The 21241-nt window shown below is 41.1% G+C and overlaps 2 protein-coding genes across 8 annotated transcripts in view; one reads left to right on the top strand and one right to left on the bottom strand.

The window, feature by feature from the left end:
- Positions 1 to 1267: 1267 nt before the first annotated feature.
- Positions 1268 to 15030, bottom strand: ZCRB1 (zinc finger CCHC-type and RNA binding motif containing 1). 2 transcript variants are annotated; one of them, XM_075428786.1, is made up of 8 exons: positions 14839 to 15030; positions 10099 to 10186; positions 9903 to 9931; positions 6603 to 6714; positions 6413 to 6520; positions 5458 to 5567; positions 5279 to 5354; positions 1268 to 3931 (listed from the first exon to the last, which is right to left on the bottom strand). In XM_075428786.1, the coding sequence occupies exons 2-8, from the start codon at positions 10180 to 10182 to the stop codon at positions 3725 to 3727; spliced, it is 726 nt and encodes a 241-aa protein (XP_075284901.1). In that variant the 5' UTR covers positions 10183 to 10186; positions 14839 to 15030; the 3' UTR covers positions 1268 to 3724. The 2 variants fall into 2 exon arrangements, with proteins under 2 accessions (XP_075284901.1, XP_075284902.1); XM_075428787.1 differs by having other exon boundaries at positions 1268 to 3905; positions 14839 to 15028.
- PPHLN1 (periphilin 1) overlaps positions 14892 to 21241 on the top strand; it is an 84779-nt gene continuing 78429 nt past the window's right edge. For 4 of the 6 annotated variants that reach the window (XR_012764841.1, XM_075428784.1, XM_075428782.1 and 1 more), the window contains exons 1-2: positions 14892 to 15155; positions 20191 to 20238. Coding sequence is in view for 5 of the 6 variants with exons in the window: in XM_075428784.1 (XP_075284899.1) it covers position 20238 (1 nt within the window). In the remaining variant the exon portion in view is untranslated. The remainder of the gene's footprint in view (positions 15156 to 20190; positions 20239 to 21241) is intronic. The other 2 variants (XM_075428783.1, XM_075428785.1) reach the window with 2 other exon arrangements.

Below are 21241 nucleotides of genomic sequence, written 5' to 3'. Positions count from 1 at the left end.
ATTAGACAAGAGGTCCCATGACCTAGAAAGCATTATTTTGACAATTTTCAAGCTGTTTTGAAAATACAAAAGATAAAAATCTAGTAGATGGATGTTTGCAGAAAGGTCCAAGTTTTTGACATTATTTTAAAATAACAAAAATCTGTCTGCCACCTAATCTCATTTTCTCTGTAATCAGAGCCATATTATACATATTCTCAGAGCAGCATTCAGCTTGCTAGCCTAAGCTAGGTCCTCAAAGTACTAAAAAAAACCCCAAACCAAAACACCCCACCCACAAACCCCTGTGTTTTTCCTAACAATAACAGGAAGGTGTTCTACAAGGCGGTTTTTATTTTCTTGTTTGAAAACATGGCTACATAGCCTCATCTGTCTGGCCCAGAGCCATGCAGCCACCAAAGCTGTTTTCTGCTTCCTGAGCTGATGTTTTAAGACACCAAACTCTGACAAAAGCACCGCTCTCCTGCTCAGGTTTTGAAAACTAATTGCACCCTATTGGCCTGATGTCAATTAGGAGCCCAGTTAACACCCCACCTGACCAGACTCGGATGGAAGCCTGAAGCCATGCTGCTTGGAGCAGGTGAGGTCGGGCACGGACAGGAGCAAATCCTTCGGTTTTCAACATAAAGAGACTTAGTTGACAAGTTTGGGCCTTTTTCCAGAACGAAGCAGCTGCATCAGGGGTTGCTGCAGACAACAATTTTGCATTTAAGTAAGCAGAACAGGTACTCATGCTATCTAACTTAATAGTTGCCTAATGCTAGTGTTCTGAATTTCTCAGCTAGAGATCCTTCATTGTCTTGCTAATGAAGAATAGAAACTTAAAATGATTCAGGAGACCAAAGTGCAAAAATCCTACTTCTCCAAAGTCCCTCTAGGTCCCGTTTTAGGCACTAGGTGCTTTCTTCTTTACCCTGACTCTAAGCCAGGAACTGTAAGCACTGCTAATCAACAGAAGTTCAAACAGAGTTAAGAGAACTGTTCAAGGAAGATGATTGAAGGTAAGGAATTCAGTACAACAACTCTGCACAGAAGCAGGTTCATTTTTATCTGTTTCTTTTCCAATGTCACCTGCCTCAAGCGACTTCATGCTTGGAACAAAAGAGCATGGAGGAACACCACCAGGTCAGCTGTAATAGTCTGGACTGAGCTACTGCTTCATGCTGACAAAAGCAAATCCTTCGGGGAAAGCAGGGAGGCAGAAGCAGCAGAGTAGAAAGATATATCAACACGCTTCAGCTACTGGAACTCTTGACAAAGTACTATATTAGGTCAGAACAAAGGTCAGTTTTGGTTTTATTCTTTCTGACAAGACACCAGTAGCAAATACGAAACAGTAAAGTGTATAATAAAACATTCCAAGACTGTTCATCTCTCTGTATATTTTACAGCTAAAGGTAGTCGGTAATTTAGGATATTTCTGAGTGGAAACTGTATTTAAGTTAATATTTTAAAATAACCATCACATTCTACATATGTCTAATCCTTTTGACACTATGACCCTGAAAAGTCTCATAGCAGTGAGTTCCACTATTGCATTACACACTGTAATGAAACAGAAGTTTGAAACTTGCTGTCTGATCACGTCATTGAAATCTTAATTCTTACAAGGCATCAAACATTCCCAGATCAAAGTCATAAACAATGTCAAACTGGTCCTCTATTGCATTTCAGTTTTCTACTTTTTTTTAAAAAACAGCATTGAACATGGTACTGGAGAAGATGACAAACCCTGATTTTAAGCAGTGGCATAATAGTTTTGTTTGTTTTGCTGTCAAAAATTTTTTATTTTTTCCCTGCCATTGAGCCCTAACCTAGCATTTGCAGAGAAGATGCTGGCAGCAAGATTTTCTTCCTTAGCAGAGTTTAGAACTCCTCACCCTTCATTACTACACACATAATGTACAGCTATTTGCATTTATTCACTGGCACTTTAGCACTTGGCTATCCAGTATCAAGATCTTTCCGAAAGAAAAACTTCAGATTTAACTAGCCTGAATATATTGTGCTTTCAGCAGAAAGTCACAAAGTAAGTCTTAAAAACATCAGTTGGATTACTGAGTCCAAGACCTTCCCACATATAAAGCCAAATATTTCTCCCTATTCTGACTTGAGTAGTTTGTACAGAAATATCTTTCACTTTATTACCTTATTCTTGTTTCTGAATTCTTGTGAAAGTAGCAACAGAAGACCCCAGAACGACCTTCTGAATGCGACTGCTTTATATTAGCTTGGGGTGGGGTGCGTGCATGTCTTTTCTTTGCACCCAGTCATATATCTGAATGTAAATTGACATTAATTAAGAACATGTAATGGTATATTTGGATTTACATTTCCTATAGCTGGAAGAAAACCAAGTCCTGATGAGCAACAGGAAGAGCTGAAAATAGAAACAGAGGCCAGCTGGTCTCTTCTTCCAAGTGTGAAAGCATGAATGTGTTTTATATTGCGCCTCCTAAAAATGAAAAGTTTGACTACACAAAGCGGCCAATATAAAAAGGTTACCACCATGACCATGTGTCTGTGGTTTTGGGAGTGATCACTGCTGCAGGGATTTGTACAGTTCTCCTAACATGTCTGAGGATTTTTAGGAGAACATGACTAGAACCCTACAGAGATTTAAGGATGGGGGCTCTATTTAAAAGATCTGAACAGCTTTAGGTGCTAAATAGGCGCCAACACACTTTGCTTAGAGACCACAACGGTTCCAGAATACATGAAAGCTGATTTTTAAGCACACAGGAAACTCTGTGCCCTCTGGTTTTTGCCAGCAGGTTCAGACAGCTGAGAAGATAGGACTGTGATCCATATTAGATACCAGTATCTTTAAAATCCTGTGCATAACCATAATTACCATCTTAGGCACCCAAACGGCAGTTACAAACAGCACAGTATAAGCCTTTATCACAGAAAAAGACTTTCAGTATCAGATTAGAGCATATTAAAACATATGTACATTCTCATTTTTAAACATATGACCATTCTCAATTTTAATGCAAGAGCAAGAAAACTACCACTCTTAAAATATATTAAGTATGAATATTTCAAGACTGAACTAATTACCACATAACTTCTAACTTGCATCTCCTATGAAGCCTATATTGAATATAGGCTATAGAATACTAAAAAATGTACAGCAAGTTACTAAAACCGTGCATAAGACAGAAGATTAATATCTTAATATCCTTCCAGAAAACAGACAGATGTATTGTTTAGTCTAAAATGATTTCACAGACCAAGCTTATGTGACTTACAAGTTTATTATATTAGTGCATGAAAACTTGAAAAACTAGTACAATGCTTAAGGCTGAAATTCAACCCTATGCAGAGGAACTAGTGCAAGAGTCATATACTACTAAAGTACGACTAAAGCACTCCTTCCAAACAGGCAATAAACAGACCAACACATAAAGCATCAGTGGTGCTGACAGTGATACTAAGAGGAACTCCTCTTAGGAAAAAAATTTTAGAAAATTCTTTTATGAAAGATTTCACTGCCAGGGTTTGGGTCTAGATATTAACTGCAAGAAGCATTCTCCCAGATATCTTTTTTTTAGGTAAGTGTAGAAACATCTTCTTAAGAAGCTGCATTGAAGGGTGAAGTTTTGAGAGAGAGAGAGATATCAAAGAAATGTTTGACGGGCAGAGTAGAACTACCACATGATTTTCCGTAAGTGTCTTCAACACAAAGACAAACCTGTATTACTGATAACTTTGTAGCACTTTACAAAATGTACACTATATATATTATATATGCATAGAAAACTATTATTTCAATCACTAAGTTCTTCCTCGTCACTGAAATAAGCACTTTTCTTAATCCGTGGACGTTTCGAATCATCTGAAATTGAAGATTCCCCTGCAGTCTGTGTCCACCTTTGTTGCTCTTCCTCAATTTTGGCTTGCTACAATGAAAAACATAAAGCATTACCTAGGATTAAGAAAAATTAAGATGTATTACAAATAATAATGCTAGTTATTAACATGCATTGAATTATTTAATAAGATAAAGAATTCAAAGGGTTTATCTCAATTTCCATACAAACTCTGCGATGAATGCACTAGAAAACATTTCTGAAAGTAGTTCTCGCATGCAGACAGTAAGTCTTCAACACCAATGCAGGCCACATGGAATACCTTCTGTTTTCAAAGGGAGGAACTTTGCACCTGGAAAACTTACAGGACTGTAGAGCAGCTTAGGTATGAAGCAAAGAATGCATCGCGTTTTAAACTAACGTTATTGAATTAGCTCTGTTCCACTAACAAGTCTTCTATCTGTTGTCTTTTGCGGTCATTCATTCAGGAAATGAATGTCTTCAGGGATGTCAAGGTTAATTAACTACAGGTTTAAATAGATGCTTCCTGTTTTTACTGAGAAACATGCTATCCCAGTTAAAATCTGGATGGTTAGAGAAATGGGAAGGTTTCCTAGCTTGTTTACATTGATAGGTTTTACTACCAATTGTGGAGTTCTCTGGAGGGAGTGAGTGTGGGATAATTGTGCATATTTGCATCTTTTTTTTTGACAATATCTTGTAAAAGCTTTGTCCTGAATATGACTGTAATGAGGGCAAAGTTATTTTAGAAACTCTGAGGGGTTTTTTTGGGAGGATAGGGGCACACAGGGGCCAGCTGAGGACTAAGGAGCCATGAAATTTGAACATCAGGTCAGGCTTGCTCTGTGCAGTGAAGCAAAAGCCTGTAAATATTAAAGAAGATAGTAATACAGCTGTAAGACTATCTATATACGTAACAAAAAATGCATTGAATATGTTTTGAGAGAAGAGATCTGTTAGTGACCGCAATGGACTGTATTATGCAAAGGAAGCGCTCCAGAAATAGATGTTGTTCAAGGGTATTCTAGTGAGTGAGGGAAGAGGATGTACCTGGTCATATATACATGACAATTTTTCTGGCTGCTCAGTTTACAGAGTAAAGAGGGATTTGTGGACCAGAAACCTAACAGAGCATCACAGCAGAGATGACAGGAAACTAAGCAGCAAAGGAGCTTAAAGGAAAAAAAGAATTGCAATACACAAACATAGCAATATTGAAACAGTAAAAAAAAAAAAAAAAAGAAAAGATGATGATTGAACATGCCTGCAATATGAAGCAGCCAACTATAGTCACCAACTACTGTCAGGCACAAATGCCCCGAGTGCTACAGAGGGTAAGAGACTGATGGGTGTTATCTCAGAGCTTTAGAAAAGCAGCTAAAAAAAGGAAGTAGAGTTGCATTTCAATAATAATAAGTAATAAATACGCTTCAAGTTTGTACCTGAACAGCTATGGCCTGGCTAAGGCTATCTAGAGCAGGGTCTTCTCCTTCCTCTTCACTTTCTTCTTCCTCCTCACTTCATTGTGTAGAGAGAAAAAAACACATAGATCTTTATTTTAAGTTCTCAGTATGAAAAAGCTGCCTAAAAGAAGTATCAACACGTAAATAAATATACATACATTTCTTCTGGCTCAATCATTTTCTTTCTCTTCTTCTTTTCTTTTTTTTTTGGTGGCTCCCGCTCTCCTAGCATATTTTTAGGACAAGCATAACTTAAGTGTCCTGCTTCCTTGGAGAAAAAGAAATACTGCTTAACAGAAACCATTACAAAAAACTATATGTTGAAACATATCATGAGGAAAGTTAATTTTTTTCATGGGGGAAAAAAATTGAAGCAATTAGTAAGATAAATGGAATGCTGAATTAGCACACAGAAGACAAACTCTTCTCCATAAGCTTGCCATGGAAACGAAGAGATTAGTGGCGATATGCATGTTTAACTGCAAATTGAGAACAAGCTATGAGCAAAGTAGATTTTCTTTGGCTGCTGCAATAGCTGAATACACTACAGCACAGTTTATGCTCAAGACAAGATGTAAAACTCAGCATCAACAGTTTCAGAAACAGAAATGAGTCAACATTTTTGCTCTCAAAAGTGTTATGAATGTAAATCAAGTTTGTATTTGATGTTAAATACTACCCAAAGCTCAATCTCCTATGTTATTATATTAAGGAAAAGCCAGCAATTGCCTAAAATTTAAAACACACTCATTCTGTGTAAAAGCAGTTGTTTCTAGTATTTATTTTACCACCAACTACATCATGAATGTCCAAAGATATAGCAAAAGCAGGTATTTTGAAGATCAGGAGGTTTTCCTTCTCATAGAGCTTTATACTGATACCCGTCTACTCATAAGCATGTTAAGCAGCAGTTATAAGCACATATTTTTTCCCCACATGCAAAATCCCAATTAAAGGACAAAATGGGTATTATCATTCTTGAAAATGCTACTACTGCTATGCAAGTTGATAGTATCAACACAAAAATTTATTTTAACAGCATGGGCAGGATTAGCAATGGCCTAACTGAAGAAAAAAACTGGAATGTAGTAGTTAATTTTTGGTTTTACTCACCCCACATTCGTAACACTTAGACTTATCAAAGTAGTTACGCCTGCGAATGAATTCTGCTGCTCTTCCATTATCAATGGCAATACTTGCTTTTATTACTCTTCCAAACAACTACAGCAAATTGGAAAAAAAAGGTAAATATTTTGGGGCTGTAAACCCAACCCTCCTACCAAAACAACGTTCCACAATTTACCTGTTTGTTATTAAGTGCCCGAGAACAGTTTTGTGCAGATTCTTTATCCAAAAACAAAATAAAGGCAACTCCTTTGCTCTTCCTGGTGTCTTTGTCTTTCATAATAGTAACTCTGAAAACATACAACCACATTATTGATACACTAAAATTACTTCAGAGTTATTTTTTCCTTAAAGATCTCTGTGGGATCTTAGCTTTGTTACACAGCGAAAAGGAAATAAAGTATATTTAACAACAGAAAGGCTCATTAAACAGAAATTCAAAGGAACAGCTAACCAGGCCATGTGCTTACAGGTAGAGCGGAGTTGATTTTAAAAAGTATGTGGGGTCTTTCTGGGTCCAGTATCATTCTTTATTCCTTTGGATGACTTAAAGAATAAAGAACATACTCTTCAGATTTGCAGAGAACCTAACTGGAGGTGAAATTAAAATTCAGGAGTAATCTTGACAGCTGCCATAATTGCTGAAAAACACAGTGTATCAAACTGCATCCAAACTGAGAATTCTATGTTTCTGTAGGACTAGCCGCTCAACATGTTCATGATAGGAAACAATAAGTATATATGGTATTGTTCTACAAATATCTCCAACTGGAATCCAAGCAGGTCATGGATGCATGTGTTATTGTACACGACATACAAATTGAATCTTCAGTCTAACACAACACCTCTAGCAGCACATTGAGAAATTCAAGAAAGATTTAGACCCAGTAAAAACAACAGACAAAGGAAAAGAATGAAAAGAGGTGAAGAGGGGGACACCCACACTAGCTCAGTGCTGTCAATCTTAACATCAATTGTCTTTAGCCCTAAAAAAAACAAACAGTGGGAAACAGGAAGCCAATCCGCACGTACATAAAAGTAAAAGGACACGTTAAAAAGTAGGGAATATCTCCTCCCTGTGTCCACCATGGGCAGAACAAGGTTCAGCCATAAGGCAAGCCAAAATTGTAAGAAGCAACAGGACCTTTTTCCAAAAAAAGCCCCAGACAAACGCTGCTACCTACCAGAGAACCTGTGTAAGTAACAGATGACCTACATAGTAAAAAGTGTATGAAATAAAAGGTCAGTAAATAAAGCTCAATTTTCCCCAAAATACATGCACAGAAAGATAGAGCTTAGAACAGTTTTTCTACCAAAGCCTCTTGAACAAGGGTGTGTCCAATTGAATGCATTGAGTTGAAGTGTCAATAAAACTGATTCTAGAACAATTCTATTAATTCTTTTGCCAAGTTACCCTTCCAAAAGTTCCGATGGAATCCTAATATGACTTCCAGGCTTCTAATTGGGATATTGAATGTACCAGTTAATAACACAAACATAGAAAGAATAAGTGTGACAAATTTAAAAAAAATCAGCAACTTCTCGGAGCCCTAGAAAGTCTGATTTCTCACTGAACAAACTGAGCTGAAATCATAACAGTCAGGATATGTCGGGGTGAGAAACGCAGTATGGAAAAAAAGTCAGCATGATTTTGCTAGGTCAAAAAAAGAAAGTCTAATTAAGCTTCTTAAGTGAAAGCTGACCTAGGTGACGTTGCAAAGCTTTCTGCAAAGTGTTTTAAAGTGCCTGAACAAAGACTCTACAGAAATCAAGCTAATATTTGAGAAGATTTTTGTTGGGAAATTAATAACAACTTACAAACAGGAAAACTGATCCTTGATACTCTCAGTTTCACAGTGAAATGGGAGTATCAGTAGAATCCCACAGTATCTGCACTGTTTATAGTCAGGTCACCTTTTGCAAAGGGGTGAACAGGAAACAAATTTTGCTAGATAAAAAAAGATGGTAGTATCTTATACATGGTGTTTTGTGACTCTTTGCATTTGGTTAACTTCTGGCAGCAACTAGACAAAATGTAAGGGAAAATTAGGTATCAGTAAGTGAATTTTTTGCAAGTCAATATATAAGTGGAGGAAAACAGAAAGAGTAACTGCGCAGCTAGAGTTGCAAGTTCTAAATTAGCTACTTTCACCCAGGACGCAGTGCAAAATTTCTTCTGCACAGGCATCTGAAAACAGCATAAACACCACTGACTGACAGTCAAAAAAAGCAAACAAAACACTAGAAATTACCAATAAAGAAAAAAAAAAGAGAGAATGCTGCTATGACACCTTTAAAATGAGCAATACATCATACAGCCAATACTTCATACTATTCTCTTCCTCCTATTGAATAACGTTAAAAGCCAAGACAGTAGGAGACCCCTGCCCCCAAACAGACATTACCAAATGATAGAAGGGAGGTCAGAAGTGACAAATTTATGGAGAACAAGCCCCTCAACAGACATTAAAAGCAAGCACTACTACAACCTTTGCTCAGGATTTTCCTAAATTGGTAGCTCAGCAACCAACTAAAACAGGTGATACGGCCCACCCTGGAAAAAATAAAGACTGTAGCTGCCCCGTTGTGTTGGTCACTGCACGTCTGCCAGAGCCCTGCATAAGGGCTTTCCTCTCTGTCAATTTAAAAAATATGTTTTTATAAAGTTGGAGTTTGGCTTTTCCTGCTATTTGTCATCTGAAACACACTCCTGAGACTTCAAAAACTTTGAATTTAGCTCTGTATCTCACAGATTACTACAGGAGCTACTAGAAGTTAGAGTAGATTTTTGCTGGTGTAGGGTTGAAAAGTGAAGTCTTAAATCTTGTTATTCTGACCAGTTAAAAATAAAGAAACAGAACAAAACAGTAATTTCCTTACTGTGGCATTTATTCCTATCATTTGAACATAAAGGCAGGTACTCACAAGTACTGTTCATGAATACCCCACATATTAAAGGCTGTTACTATGCAGCCTTACGTCTAATCTTAAATATAATACTAAGCAGTCACAATAACAAGTCCCTCTAGAACCATAAATAGAGGAATTATACAGTGCAATTGTGGGACCTGTTTGTGGGAATCGTGACATCTAGTTCAAATAAGTAGAAGCTCCCACATTTACACTGATCCACTTGCATCCCAGGTGGTTTTTGGGGTAAGTGGAACAACACTTACTAGAACAATATTGTTTCACTTATTTCAGAGAAAAGACTCTTGGTATAGAACAACATTCTACTCACTTTTAAGAGGTGGCTAGCAAAACCACTCCCCAACACAAATACTCTTACTTTATGCATACAACTGCAAGAACTTCCAGTTGTTAATGAAATTTATACTTTATTAAAAATGAACAGGACTTCAGCACAGTTCCACATTCATACTTAAATTATAAGAAGCACAAGACTTCCAAGTGAAGCAAAGACATGAAATATTTAAATTAAAGCTACAAAAATAGCAGGCCATATGAGGTCACTTACTTGACAACTTTGCCATACTTTGAAAATATCTGAAATATAAAACAAAATAAAAAAGATTTAACAGTGACAATTGCATTTCATTAGTCTTAAATATATCAAGACAAACTTTTCTAAGAGTATGCTATCAGTATTGTATTTACACTCAAAATTGTTGTCAACAAGTTTAATCTGCACAATGCAGCTCTTAAAAACTTACCCTGTATAGATCGTTGTTTGTCAAAGCAAAGGGTAAATTGGACACATACACCGTGCTTTTGCTTGGTGCCAATCCACCACTCATTTTTCTGACAAAAGGAGAAAGAAAGAGGACTTAAATTGTATTCAACAGAGCAATCAATTATAAATCAGTTGCAAGACTTTTTAAAAGTTGTTTTCAAACCCAGTCCAGATGGTCATGATAAAGTTGCAGGAAAGCATAGCTTTCATTTCCCTTTCATCACTTTACATGACATTAGTGTCTGCCTTCATGAGCTACACAAGACGTACATTCCTTCCCCCTCCCCTGGATCCAAAGCATAGTTTTGCTGTATGTGAGTCAATGTGTAAGTCATGAAAAAACAGACAAGTTGGTGTAGTTAGAATAAGCCTCTGCTGATTTGCGCAGTAAAGAAAGGTTTAGGGTCAGAAAGAAACAAGTAATCTCCATTTATTAAACATTCTCACTAATATGTGAAATTAATGACCTTTATTCAAGTAGCTGCATGTTCTGATTCTTTACACAAGTTTCAGTTCAGCTGCATTCAACACAGAATAAAGCACATTCACTTAAGTGGGAGGAAGCTTCCCTAAACCACAGTCCTAATTAGTGGGGGGGGAAAGATGCTGCACGGGCTTTAAAATGCATCTTGGCTGCTAAAGCAGCAAGGATTTCCGCTTGCAACTATGGCTCAGGCTTCTAGACTGCTCTGGAATGGCAAGTGTCCAGAACTGATCATAGACGGCATCTCCCCTGGAGGCACTCCCCCTCCTCCTCCTCCTCCTGATTACGCAGCTCTATACTGGCAGGAACCAGGGAAATCTCAAACCCCTTTTCATTTCCAATCTCTTTTAAGCTCTTGAAACTAAGTAGCCAAGAATATGCCTAGAAACAATGAATCAGTTCAAAAACCTTGTCAAAATTGCATAGACATCATCCCATACTAGGTAAAGAGTACCTGAACTAACTTGCAAAAGAACAGCCTATGTTTTTCCTCATGTTTGGACATTCCCCAAAATTTGAAGTGTTGCTAAAGTCTGTGCAAAACACTTCTTCCCGCCAATCTATTCTGTAGCCATGGCTTGGTCCAAGAGCTAAATTTAAGATCAGAATAAAGCACAACCCTTATGAGAGGTAACACCAAATAGTATAGCAAAACCGTTCCCCACAGAGTCCCATTACAACCCACTTAGCCAGTTTCCTGCAACCTTATTCCTCCCGCTTGGCACCTCTAGCCGATTCCTAACTGAGGAGCAAGCCATTTCTTCAGCAAGACGAACTCATTTTAAAAATGCAGACAAAAGCTGATGAGGGGATGAAAGAAACTAAGTATTAGAAATCAACATCGGTCACAGTACACACAGTTTCTTAGGGGGCTTTTTGGGTAGCGAGTTTGAGCAGATTGCTTGGCCAAGTGCCAACAAAGTAACTAATATCACATGGCTGCGGCTATTCTCTGGCATTTCATGATTCAGCCATCTGAAGACCTGACATTCCCAGCAGACAGTGATTATCCAAGTGCTTCACTTCTCTTTCCCGACATGCTTACTGTATCACAGTTCATTTGAGTGGCAGTTTCCAAGCGACTGAACTCTGAGTTCTCCCGTGCTCCGAGACTGTGGTTTTTGGCATGAGCAGAAATGGCAACATAAAGGTTAAGCAAATGAAAACAGAATAAATTTGCAATAAAGGCCACATACTGCATCTGGTGTTACGCAGATGGGATTCATTATCCCAAATTCCTCGCTGCTTGGCATGAGTATCCTTGACAAGCCTAACCAGATGCACTTGGCGACACGCCACGGGAATAGGTGGCCCGAAGCGCAGTTATCCAGATGCACGGTGGATACGAAGGATTCGGCAAGAGCTACCGCAGCGCTGCACTGCGGTATGTCGCCAGTGCTCATACATTGCAAGGGCAGAGGAGAAGACAGCAGCAAAAGGACAAGAGAAGCTAGAGCACTTTTTAACAAGAGAGCACGTGGGCCCCGTATTAACGACCAGGCGCCAGCGAGGATGGCATGACTGGAGAAGGTCAGCTTGTGTATTCCGCAACACCGCAGCGCAAGCCTCCAAAGAGAAGGTGATGTGTCATGTGAAGATTACTACAGGCCTAACAGCTCAGTCGATAGGAAATTATTAATAAATGCAAAGTACAGAACGGCCATTTTCAGCTGTATGCTACTTTTTCCAGAAGCAAGCCGAAGGAGTTGCACCCTGCAGCGCTGGCTGCCCAACAGCTGAGGTTGAGCTTTGCTTCTCGTCCCTCGGACAAATCTAAGTGAAACACTCTTGCTGCTCCAACTGCCCAAATGTTCTTAGCAATTTGTATTATTTAGGACTATGGTGCCAGGATTTCTTACTTTTAATGTCTGACTTGCCAGACAGGCACAATTTTAATAAAAGAAGAAGTACAGTAACTGTAAGGCTATCACCACGCTCATGTTCAACATGGCAAAGGTTCAAATATATCACTCCAGGAAAGAGTATTTCCCCAGATCCACAGGAGGACTTCCTCTTCTAAATATTAACAGGTCATTGGGATGGTTTCTAAATACCTTATTTAAGCCAGCAGATACACCGACAGGTTTGCACAATGGCAATGTTTGAGCCATTCATCTATCTACTTAAAAGCCTCGTTGTCCTTAACAAATCTTCCGCAAAACATTAAAAAATAATATTCTACCAAGAGTAATCTCTCCAAAAGCTTGAGCAGGTTAAAATGCAGATTTCTGGTTATCTGTTGTGAATACAGTGGCATAAATGCAGTTTTAGATCCAACTACTGGCATACTTCTTCCCACCCCTGTACACCTTAACAAAACATCATGTGTCAATTTGAACTCTGCTATAACCAATCCATTAGTCTTTTTTTTTTTAAACCATCATGAAGACCCTGTGGGGATACCAAGTGCCAACACCACATAAACAATAGCTTCCCCCCCCCCCCCCCCTTCATTTATGGATGCCAACGTTGCCACACCAGCTTCATATTTATTGGTCTGATGTTTTCTAGCTGGGGGGGGGGGGGAGCGGGAAGGTGGTAAAAAAAGTCAATTCCAGCTCTAAGCTAACTCCCTAGATGAGACACTTCTCATCCGGAGGCTCATCATTACAAGGCTCAGGGTCCTTTTACTTCAGGAAGTTTCTAACTCCACGGAACTGTCCAATACAAGCTTAACATTTGCATCACATTCTTTCTCCTTGACCATCAGTCTCTCTGCTTTTAGGTTTCCACTTCACAGGCTGACAAAAAAAACCTCCCAAACCATCTGAGCTTTCTAGTTCCTGCAGGGGCCTCCCCTGAGGGTCACGCACGACCTGGCTTCCGTATCCTGCTAGATGTCCCCAACAAATCAAAACACTATACTGAATGCTTTTATGGGGTTTCCCGGCTCTTCAGGATATTACCTGGTTACTTCATGTTAAAGCATCAGCTGGGAGCCAGTACATGATCTCCACAGCATTGAGCACAACTCCCATTAATGTAATAGCCTCTCTGTAATAATAACGCCTTCTTCATTTATCATCTTCACATAATAAATTTCAGGATGGAGTTGTCTCTCGTTACTATGACTTCTTGAATTCAGCCTTTTTTGTCTTTTGCAACAACTGAAACTACAAGAAGCCATTCTTCAACAAGAGCCATCTGTCAGCAATGATTAAGTCTCCTGTGAAATATACTGGGTACACGAGCATGTTTCGCTTGAATCCAATATGCTTAATGCAGCATCTGTCACTCATTTTGAGAGCACCACAAGAGAAGACAATGATTAATTTCAGTAATTGGCTTTTCTGCTCTGTCTCAGAACACATAAGGACACCATCAAAATAGTTCAGATGCCTCTGAAGCACCAAGCAGAGTCTGAATTTACTGGTATTTTCATGACATGATATCAACAACTCAACGTAAGCACAAACTTTTATGTTTATTTGTTTTTAAGTACACAGCAACAAGGTCAGATTTGTGATTTAATCAATTAAAGCATGTATAAGCGATTATGAGCAAGCGACTCAAGACACGCTCACTCAGGTTAACTTGAGTTCTTCTATCTTGATGCTTAAAAGACCTTATTCTATTTTTGATTTAACAGTGTCAACAGAGTTTAGACCCAAATCAAGTAACCATTAGCTGTGGCAGGAGCGTGGCTCGGGCTTCCAATCACGAGCCTGTGGCACAGGAGGGAACCAAACCCGTGCTCTCCCTGGTCCCAGGCAGGGGTGTCAGCCTCTCGGTGCGACGCTGCCCAGCACAAGGGGGAGTGCGCAGCTGCCGGAGGACGGCCCGTTTTACCTCCGCTCGCTTCAACAGCATAAGGCAAACACGGAACAGGACCGGAACGGGGTGAATGAAGCCGATGCCACCAGCAGGATCAGCACCAGCGCCTTCCGGCCCGCCCAGGCCACAGGAAGGGACCCACGGCTCGAACCAAACTCCCCTGGCGCACCGACCCCACCGGAGCAGCGGCCCAGACCCGCCAGCGGCGGCGGCGTCACGGGCTCTGACAGCGGGGCTTTCTCAGCTGCGCTTCCCGTCCGGCTGCGAGGAGCCGCTCGGCTCGGCCGCGCGCCCCGGGACGCCCCTTCCCCCCACGGCCCCGCCTCAGAGCTCCGTGGTGCGAACCGGGACGCGGGCAGGAGAAAGGCGGGCTGCCCGCCGCCCCCCCCCTCGCCGTCAAGAACGGCACCCCGCTCCCGCCCGGCCGCGCACCCCGGAAGCCACGGCGGAGGCGGGGCTCACCTGGCGGGGGCGGGGCCTACCCGTCGCGGCGGGGCTCGGCTCAACCCGCCCGGGGGCCCATGGTGTGACGCGGGATGAGGCGCAGGCCCCGGCGGGACGGGACGGGACGGGACGGGACGGGACGGGACGGGACGGGACGAGCCCTCACCGGCACGGCGGCGCTCTTCCGCTGACGCGCTAGGCCGGCGCGGTGCCCGGCCAATAGGCGGTGGCGATGGTGGAAGGAAGGCGGGCGTTTCCGGCGAACGTCAGGGGAGCGCCGGAAGGAGCCGCGGCGGGCAGCTCCCCGGGCGGGCGCCGCGCCGCGGGAGCGAGAGGTGGGTGAGCGGGCGGCGGGCCCGGGCTGGGGGCGCGGACGGCGGTCGGTGCCCGCCGGGGGCTGGCGCGAAGCCGGTTGTCCGTCCTCCCTCTTCCGCGGAGCGGCCGTGACGCTTCATCGCTTCAGAGCCGATGGCGAGGCCCTCAGCTCCGGCCCCCGGGCCCTGGCGGCGGCGGCTCTCCGTGCGGCTCCCCGGTGAGGCGGCTGGGCGCTGCCGGGGCGGCCGCCGAGTCGCCGGCGGGGCCCGTCCCGGGAAGCGGCGGCCTCGGGGGGCCCCGCGCCGCCCCCGGCTGCCGGGCAGTTGGGGTGGAGGGGAGCGGCGGGGCGGGAGCTGTCCCGGGGCGCGTCTGCGGTTTCCGTCTGCGTGTGAACACCGAGCGCGCACTCCACGGTCCTTTGCCCTCCCTCACCCTCCTGCAGCAGGCTCTCTGCCGTGCGGTGCGGTTCTCCTGGGTAGTCTGACAATAATTCTGTACCTGAGGTGTCTGAGACTCCGGGGGATGGAGGAGGCCTCCGTCGGCAGCACACCAAAAGACGTGGAAACCAACAGAGCCTGTGCAAGCAGCGAGCAGGGTTTGACGCGCCGATTTGCCCTGGGTGCAGTACTCGGAGCCGGTTGGTACTTCCGAGTGTAAATACTGAAAGCATTGGAGTTTTGACCCGTTAGGACACCAGGGCAGTAAGCCGATGTGTTTTCTTGCCAGAACGTTCGCACTGCCAGACAGAAAGGTGCGGTGGAGGCGGCGATCCGCACAGTGGTGTGCGCTGGCGTCGCAGCCCGGTGGAATAACCTTTTCGTAGCACGGACGCTGATGTTGGTAGCTGCAGGTGTTCAGGCAAAGAGAGGCGCTGATACATCAGTCATTGTAATAATATAACCCCCATGCATTGCCTCTATTTCTCTTGCTCCCAGTGATACATGAGAGTGATGTGGTAAGAAAACTGAACCAGTGGGATTGTAAATCCACATCAGAATGCCGCGGCTGTTAATGATTTCATTCAGCTTACGCATTTCTCGCTTTTTACTCTTTTGAGGTGTGAGTTAATTTGACTTTTGTGGTCAGTGCTTTCTTAAAGAAATGTTTTCCTTTTTTTTTTTCTTTTTCTTATTTTAGGTTAAAATTATCGTGAACAGGACTAGATGACCCACAGAGGTCCCTTCCAACCCCTACTATTCTGTGATTCTGTGATTCTGTGAAAGATTGGAAGAAAGCCTCTTCCTTCGGGTGGTTTGGTATCTAGGTTGAATATGCTGAGACTTGTTGCAGTCATGCTTCTAATTGCTTTTGGAAATCTGATAGCCTAATATTTTGTTATTAGGAAGAGATGGATTCTCTTTGTATCCCTGTTTTTTCTCAATGCCTCCCTCATGGTATTTTATGTACTGTCGTGGTGGATTTTTCCCTCTGGTCTTACAGTTCTGCTTTTTTGTTTTACCAATAGAGTACTATGTCTATTTGGTGTTTTCTTCCTGTCCCAAGTATGGGGGGAGGAGGAGAAGGTTACTTTTTTTTTATCCCCCTGAACTTCATTTTATCTGTCTTGCCTCCTGTCTAGGTAAGAGATAGCGGGATATCTCTGAAGCACTATCAAATACAGATTCTAATTGTTGGAAGAGAAAGCGGTGTTTTCTATCTTTATCTCCTCAAAGCAGCAATTGTTGAAAAATTGACCATGACATTTATAATAAGTTACAATTCTCTAAGCATCTTCCTACATCTTACTCATACAAAAGCATCTAACCTTTTTTTGAGAGCTTTCCAAAGTGGAGGAGAGACAGAACTGGCTCACATTTGTCAATCTCTGCTGTTTGTCAAAGTAACAGTATAAACCCAGATATATCCCAGTAGCATCAAAGATACTGCGGCTGCCTGCCTGCGTTTACAGCACAGCAGTGGTTTTATGGTTTGTTCACATATGGCACCATGTAGCCAGCTGGGTTAAAAAGCTGTACGATTTTGAAACAAAAATGTAGATGCTGCACAAGGTTGATAGCGCACACTGGAAAATTATGGAGCCTAGAGAAGTAGGTATTTCTGGCCATGATGAAAATTGATGTCTCAAGTAAGTGTAAACAGACAAGAATTGTGTGTAAAATATTGCAGAATACTGGAGTGCTTTTGCAAATGTGTCAGGTTTTCTTTAGCATGTATTACTTAGAAAGAAAAAAGAATAAAAAAAATAATGATTTATAGACAAAGAAAACCTAATTGTTCAAAAAATCTGAAGTTTAAGTGATTCATGTAATCTGCTTGATGAAGAAACCCTTTTTGTGTTACGTTGGTTACACTAGCATAGAGCAAGATGTAATGTTGTGACAATCGGAGCAAAGCCATTCTTGGCAGCTGGCCACAGTGGAGCAGCAGAATGGCTTCTGTGTTATTTGAGGAAATAAAGACCTTGCTTTAGGGAAAGTTCTGATCAAAAACAGGGAGAGGTTCTTTAAATTAATATAGCAAGTGATTATATGTCGTGATATGAAAGACATATCAACAACTACTTTTGCTGTGTATGCTGATAGAAAATCATCAATGTGAGTGACAATGGTGTTAGGTGTGAATAGATTTTTTTTTTTTTAATCTTTGTTTTAGAACAGTTTTGTAATGAGAGAACAAATGAATCTGAATACAGTGTGGTAAACTTGAGGTTTGATCTCTTGAATCTTTGTTAATGGAATCTTCTTATGTTGATCCTAAGAGTTTGATCTCTTCATGGTTGTTATTAAAGCTGTGTAAGGTCCCATCATTTAAGAAATGGAATTTTTTTTTTCTGTAGAAACAAGTGAAGTGTGCTCAGTATGCTGGGAAATGTGTATTCCTCCCTTTAAACTTTTTTTTTTCTTGTATTTTGAAATGCATCCCTACTTTATTTCATTAGTCCCAGCTAAAATTTGTCTGTTTAATCTATATAAAACTGGACTCCTACTTTTTTTCCTTACAAGCATTCTGAGCAAAGTATTTGATGTTTGATTCCATCTGATAATTTTTCTTCATTTCATTCCTCTAAATGCAAAATATTCTCACTTCTGAGATTTTTCTTTCACCTCCATACTTATTTCTTGTCTGGTGTTATTATGGGTTTTTTTTCTTCTTCATTGTGTTGGCTTTTGTGATAGTATATCTCTGCCTTTTTTCCGGATTGTGCTTTTGTTTTGTCAAAATACTGGCGACAATTCTTGCTAGTTTCAGTGAGGTCCATCAGCAGTGATAAAAGTGTGTGTGTTTTTATCAGCCTTGCTGCCTGATAGTATAACAGAGCGTGTATGTCAATGTGGGTGCCTGCTGCCAGTGATGTGTGTTGGGATGTTGGAGGTGGCTTGACTGACAGGGCAGCCTGGTGTGAAAGCTTGCACCTGGCTTCAGTGGCACCTACCTGAAATGTGTTGCTTTTTGAACATTGTGTTCAGGTTACAATTTCAGTAACTGCTGCTGGCAGCAGGGCGCGGACACTACTGTATTTGTCAAAATGCAAAAAAACCCACTTGAAACCTTATCTGAATCCAGCTTCTGATATTTGCTTTTGGTTTAAAGACTGAGTGAAGCTCACCGTCAGGCACCAAAGTCTATGCGTATGTGAGAGGTGGGTGGGAGCAGGCACCGCAGGAGCCTTGGGCGCTCTCCAGCCGTGAGCAGGTGTGGACAGAAGGGATGGTCCCCATGGGTGGGCTGTGGACAAGCAGAGGTGGGAGCAGGCACTGCAGGAGCCTTGGGTGCTCTCCAGCTGTGAGCAGGTGTGGACAGAAGGGATGGCCCTCATGGGTGGGCTGTTCCAGTGTAATGGTTTTGTCTTGCCTCAGATAGTTCTGTCCCTCCCAGTACATGTGAAACACCAGGGTGTTCAGATATTGTTCTAGGTACAAAGAAAAGAGGATTGTGGGGACCGCGTAAGAGCAGATAGAGCACCCTTCTGGTGATGTGGGAAGGAGAGGGCGCAGGGTCAGCCTAAGAACAGTTAATGCACGCATAGCCCCTGGTGTGAATTTTTAAGGCTTGAGCAAAAGTCCCTGAAATAGAGAATGAAGAAAGTTGAGACAGAATCACAGAATCATAGAATGCTTTGAGTTGGAAGGGACCTTTAGAGGTCACTTAGCCTAACCCACATGCAGTGAGCAGGGACATCTTCAACTAGACCAGGGTGCTCTACTTTTTTTCCTTACCAGCGCTTTGAGCAACGTGCTTGATGATTGATTCTATCTGATTAATTTTCTTCATTTCATTTGTCTAAATGCAAATGTACTACAGTTACTGTAAAAGTGCCAGAAAAGTGCTTCTGATGGCTATGCCCGACCAGCAAATACAGCAGTATGAGCAACAGTGTCAGAATTAGCAACTGTCAGTGGAGTACACTGGAGGGGGCAGGGACAGCGACCCCTCCAGCTCTTACCCTTACCAAAACCAGCACCAACCAAACTCTGTTGGTGTAGTCTGCTTTTGGTGTATAATCTGTGGCTACATCAGGCTGGTACTGTGGCTTGGTTATGGAAAGTACTTAAGGTCAAGTCTGTTCTAAAAGGGAACAATGTTTTAAGAAGACATTCTGCTTCATTTGTACCAAAGGTAGAGTCAAAATGTCTGAACGTAAAGGCTTGTGACCCTTGAGGAAAGAGCTACTTCATCAGGATTTACTATGTATTACCAAAGGAAAAGCATTAGTAAAATCGAACTTTTCATTAACTTCGCATCACATGCAACTAAGTCTTATTTTTCTCAACTTGTATTTATTTAACTTTTTCCATATCATTGAATGAATATATTAAATATTTTTCTGAGTGTTTTTAAGAAAGCAATTACAGTAATGTCCAAAAGCTTTTGCTAACAAATGGAAGTAAAACTGAGAATTGAGATAGTGAGTAAAAGATGATAAAAGGAAAAAAAAAAAGCTCTGGAATTTATTAGAAAAGTGTTGCATCTGTAATAATTTGTCTCGGGAAGTTTTTTTGATATTGTGAATTCAGCTAAGTAGTTCATATTCTTTCTTAATTGAGTGTATTGAATTACTCTAGTATTCAGACAGATCCCTTTTTTTTTTTGTAGGTAATTGAATGGATCTTCAGCAGCAGCGTTTCTAAAAGTGACAGAAAAGTAAGTATGTGAATGTTTTTCACAAATATATATACCTGACTTAGTGCTAACTCTGTTTACAGTTAATAAACCCTGTTGTTGTGTTGGTTCTTAGCATCTGTAATAATCAGTATTTTTATATAACCTCCAAAGTCTGTTTCCAGTTAAGTGTTTTTATTTTGTGAAAGTAATGTTACATATTTCTTTCTGAATGTGTCCTGCTGCTTCTTTTTCTTATTATTTTTAATAGCTAGAACTACCATTGTGAAAGGAAACTTTGAATAATATAATTCTAGCAATTTCTTATCTATTTTCAACAATGTATAGTATATAATTTGTCACCTTTATAATCATCAGAAAGGTTTCAGCTCCTCAAGTTCGTGTTGTCTAACATAACAGGACTAGAATCTCTTATGGTCGTGGTTTATTTCCAACTGTATTTAGTTAATAATGTTGACTTTGAAAGTCACCTTTCTCTGGAAAGAGGAATTTTTGTGTTCTGCTGGCTCCCAATGTAAAACAGGAAAAATCTGCATGTGAAGGATGCATTTCATTCATGTATTCAAAACGTGGAGCTTTGTAGTGACTGAATGTGTTGTGTTTTGACATCTTCCCGGATGGTCGAGATGATGAAATAATTCAATCAAAGTTATTATATTACATAAAAAGGAGAGTTTATTTGATCTAATAAATAGGAGTTGAACTCTTTTTTAAAAAAAAAATCCTCCGTTTTTAGCAGAGCAATATCAAAATTGCTGTGAGGTATGTGTGTAGCAATTTATATGTACAGCTGGTATTTGCAATATGCATATACTTCGATAGAGCTGTTTATAGTATCGGTAAGTCCTGTAATTAGACTGATTATACAGCACTAATTTCCAGTCATTCCATTCTTCTTGCAAATACTGTGAATTATTTTTGCTTAAAGTTCATTGATTACTTTCTATAACTAGATAGACTTACTATTAAAAGGGCTAATTAAAACAAGGTGTATGTACAGGGCTTGTGCATAATACGTTGTATT

The sequence above is a fragment of the Opisthocomus hoazin genome, chromosome 8, assembly GCF_030867145.1.
Source record: "Opisthocomus hoazin isolate bOpiHoa1 chromosome 8, bOpiHoa1.hap1, whole genome shotgun sequence".
In the NCBI taxonomy this organism is placed as follows: Eukaryota; Metazoa; Chordata; class Aves; order Opisthocomiformes; family Opisthocomidae; genus Opisthocomus; species Opisthocomus hoazin.
The sequence above is the reverse complement of the archived record's forward strand: the minus strand, read 5'-3'. Positions and strand labels throughout refer to the sequence as shown.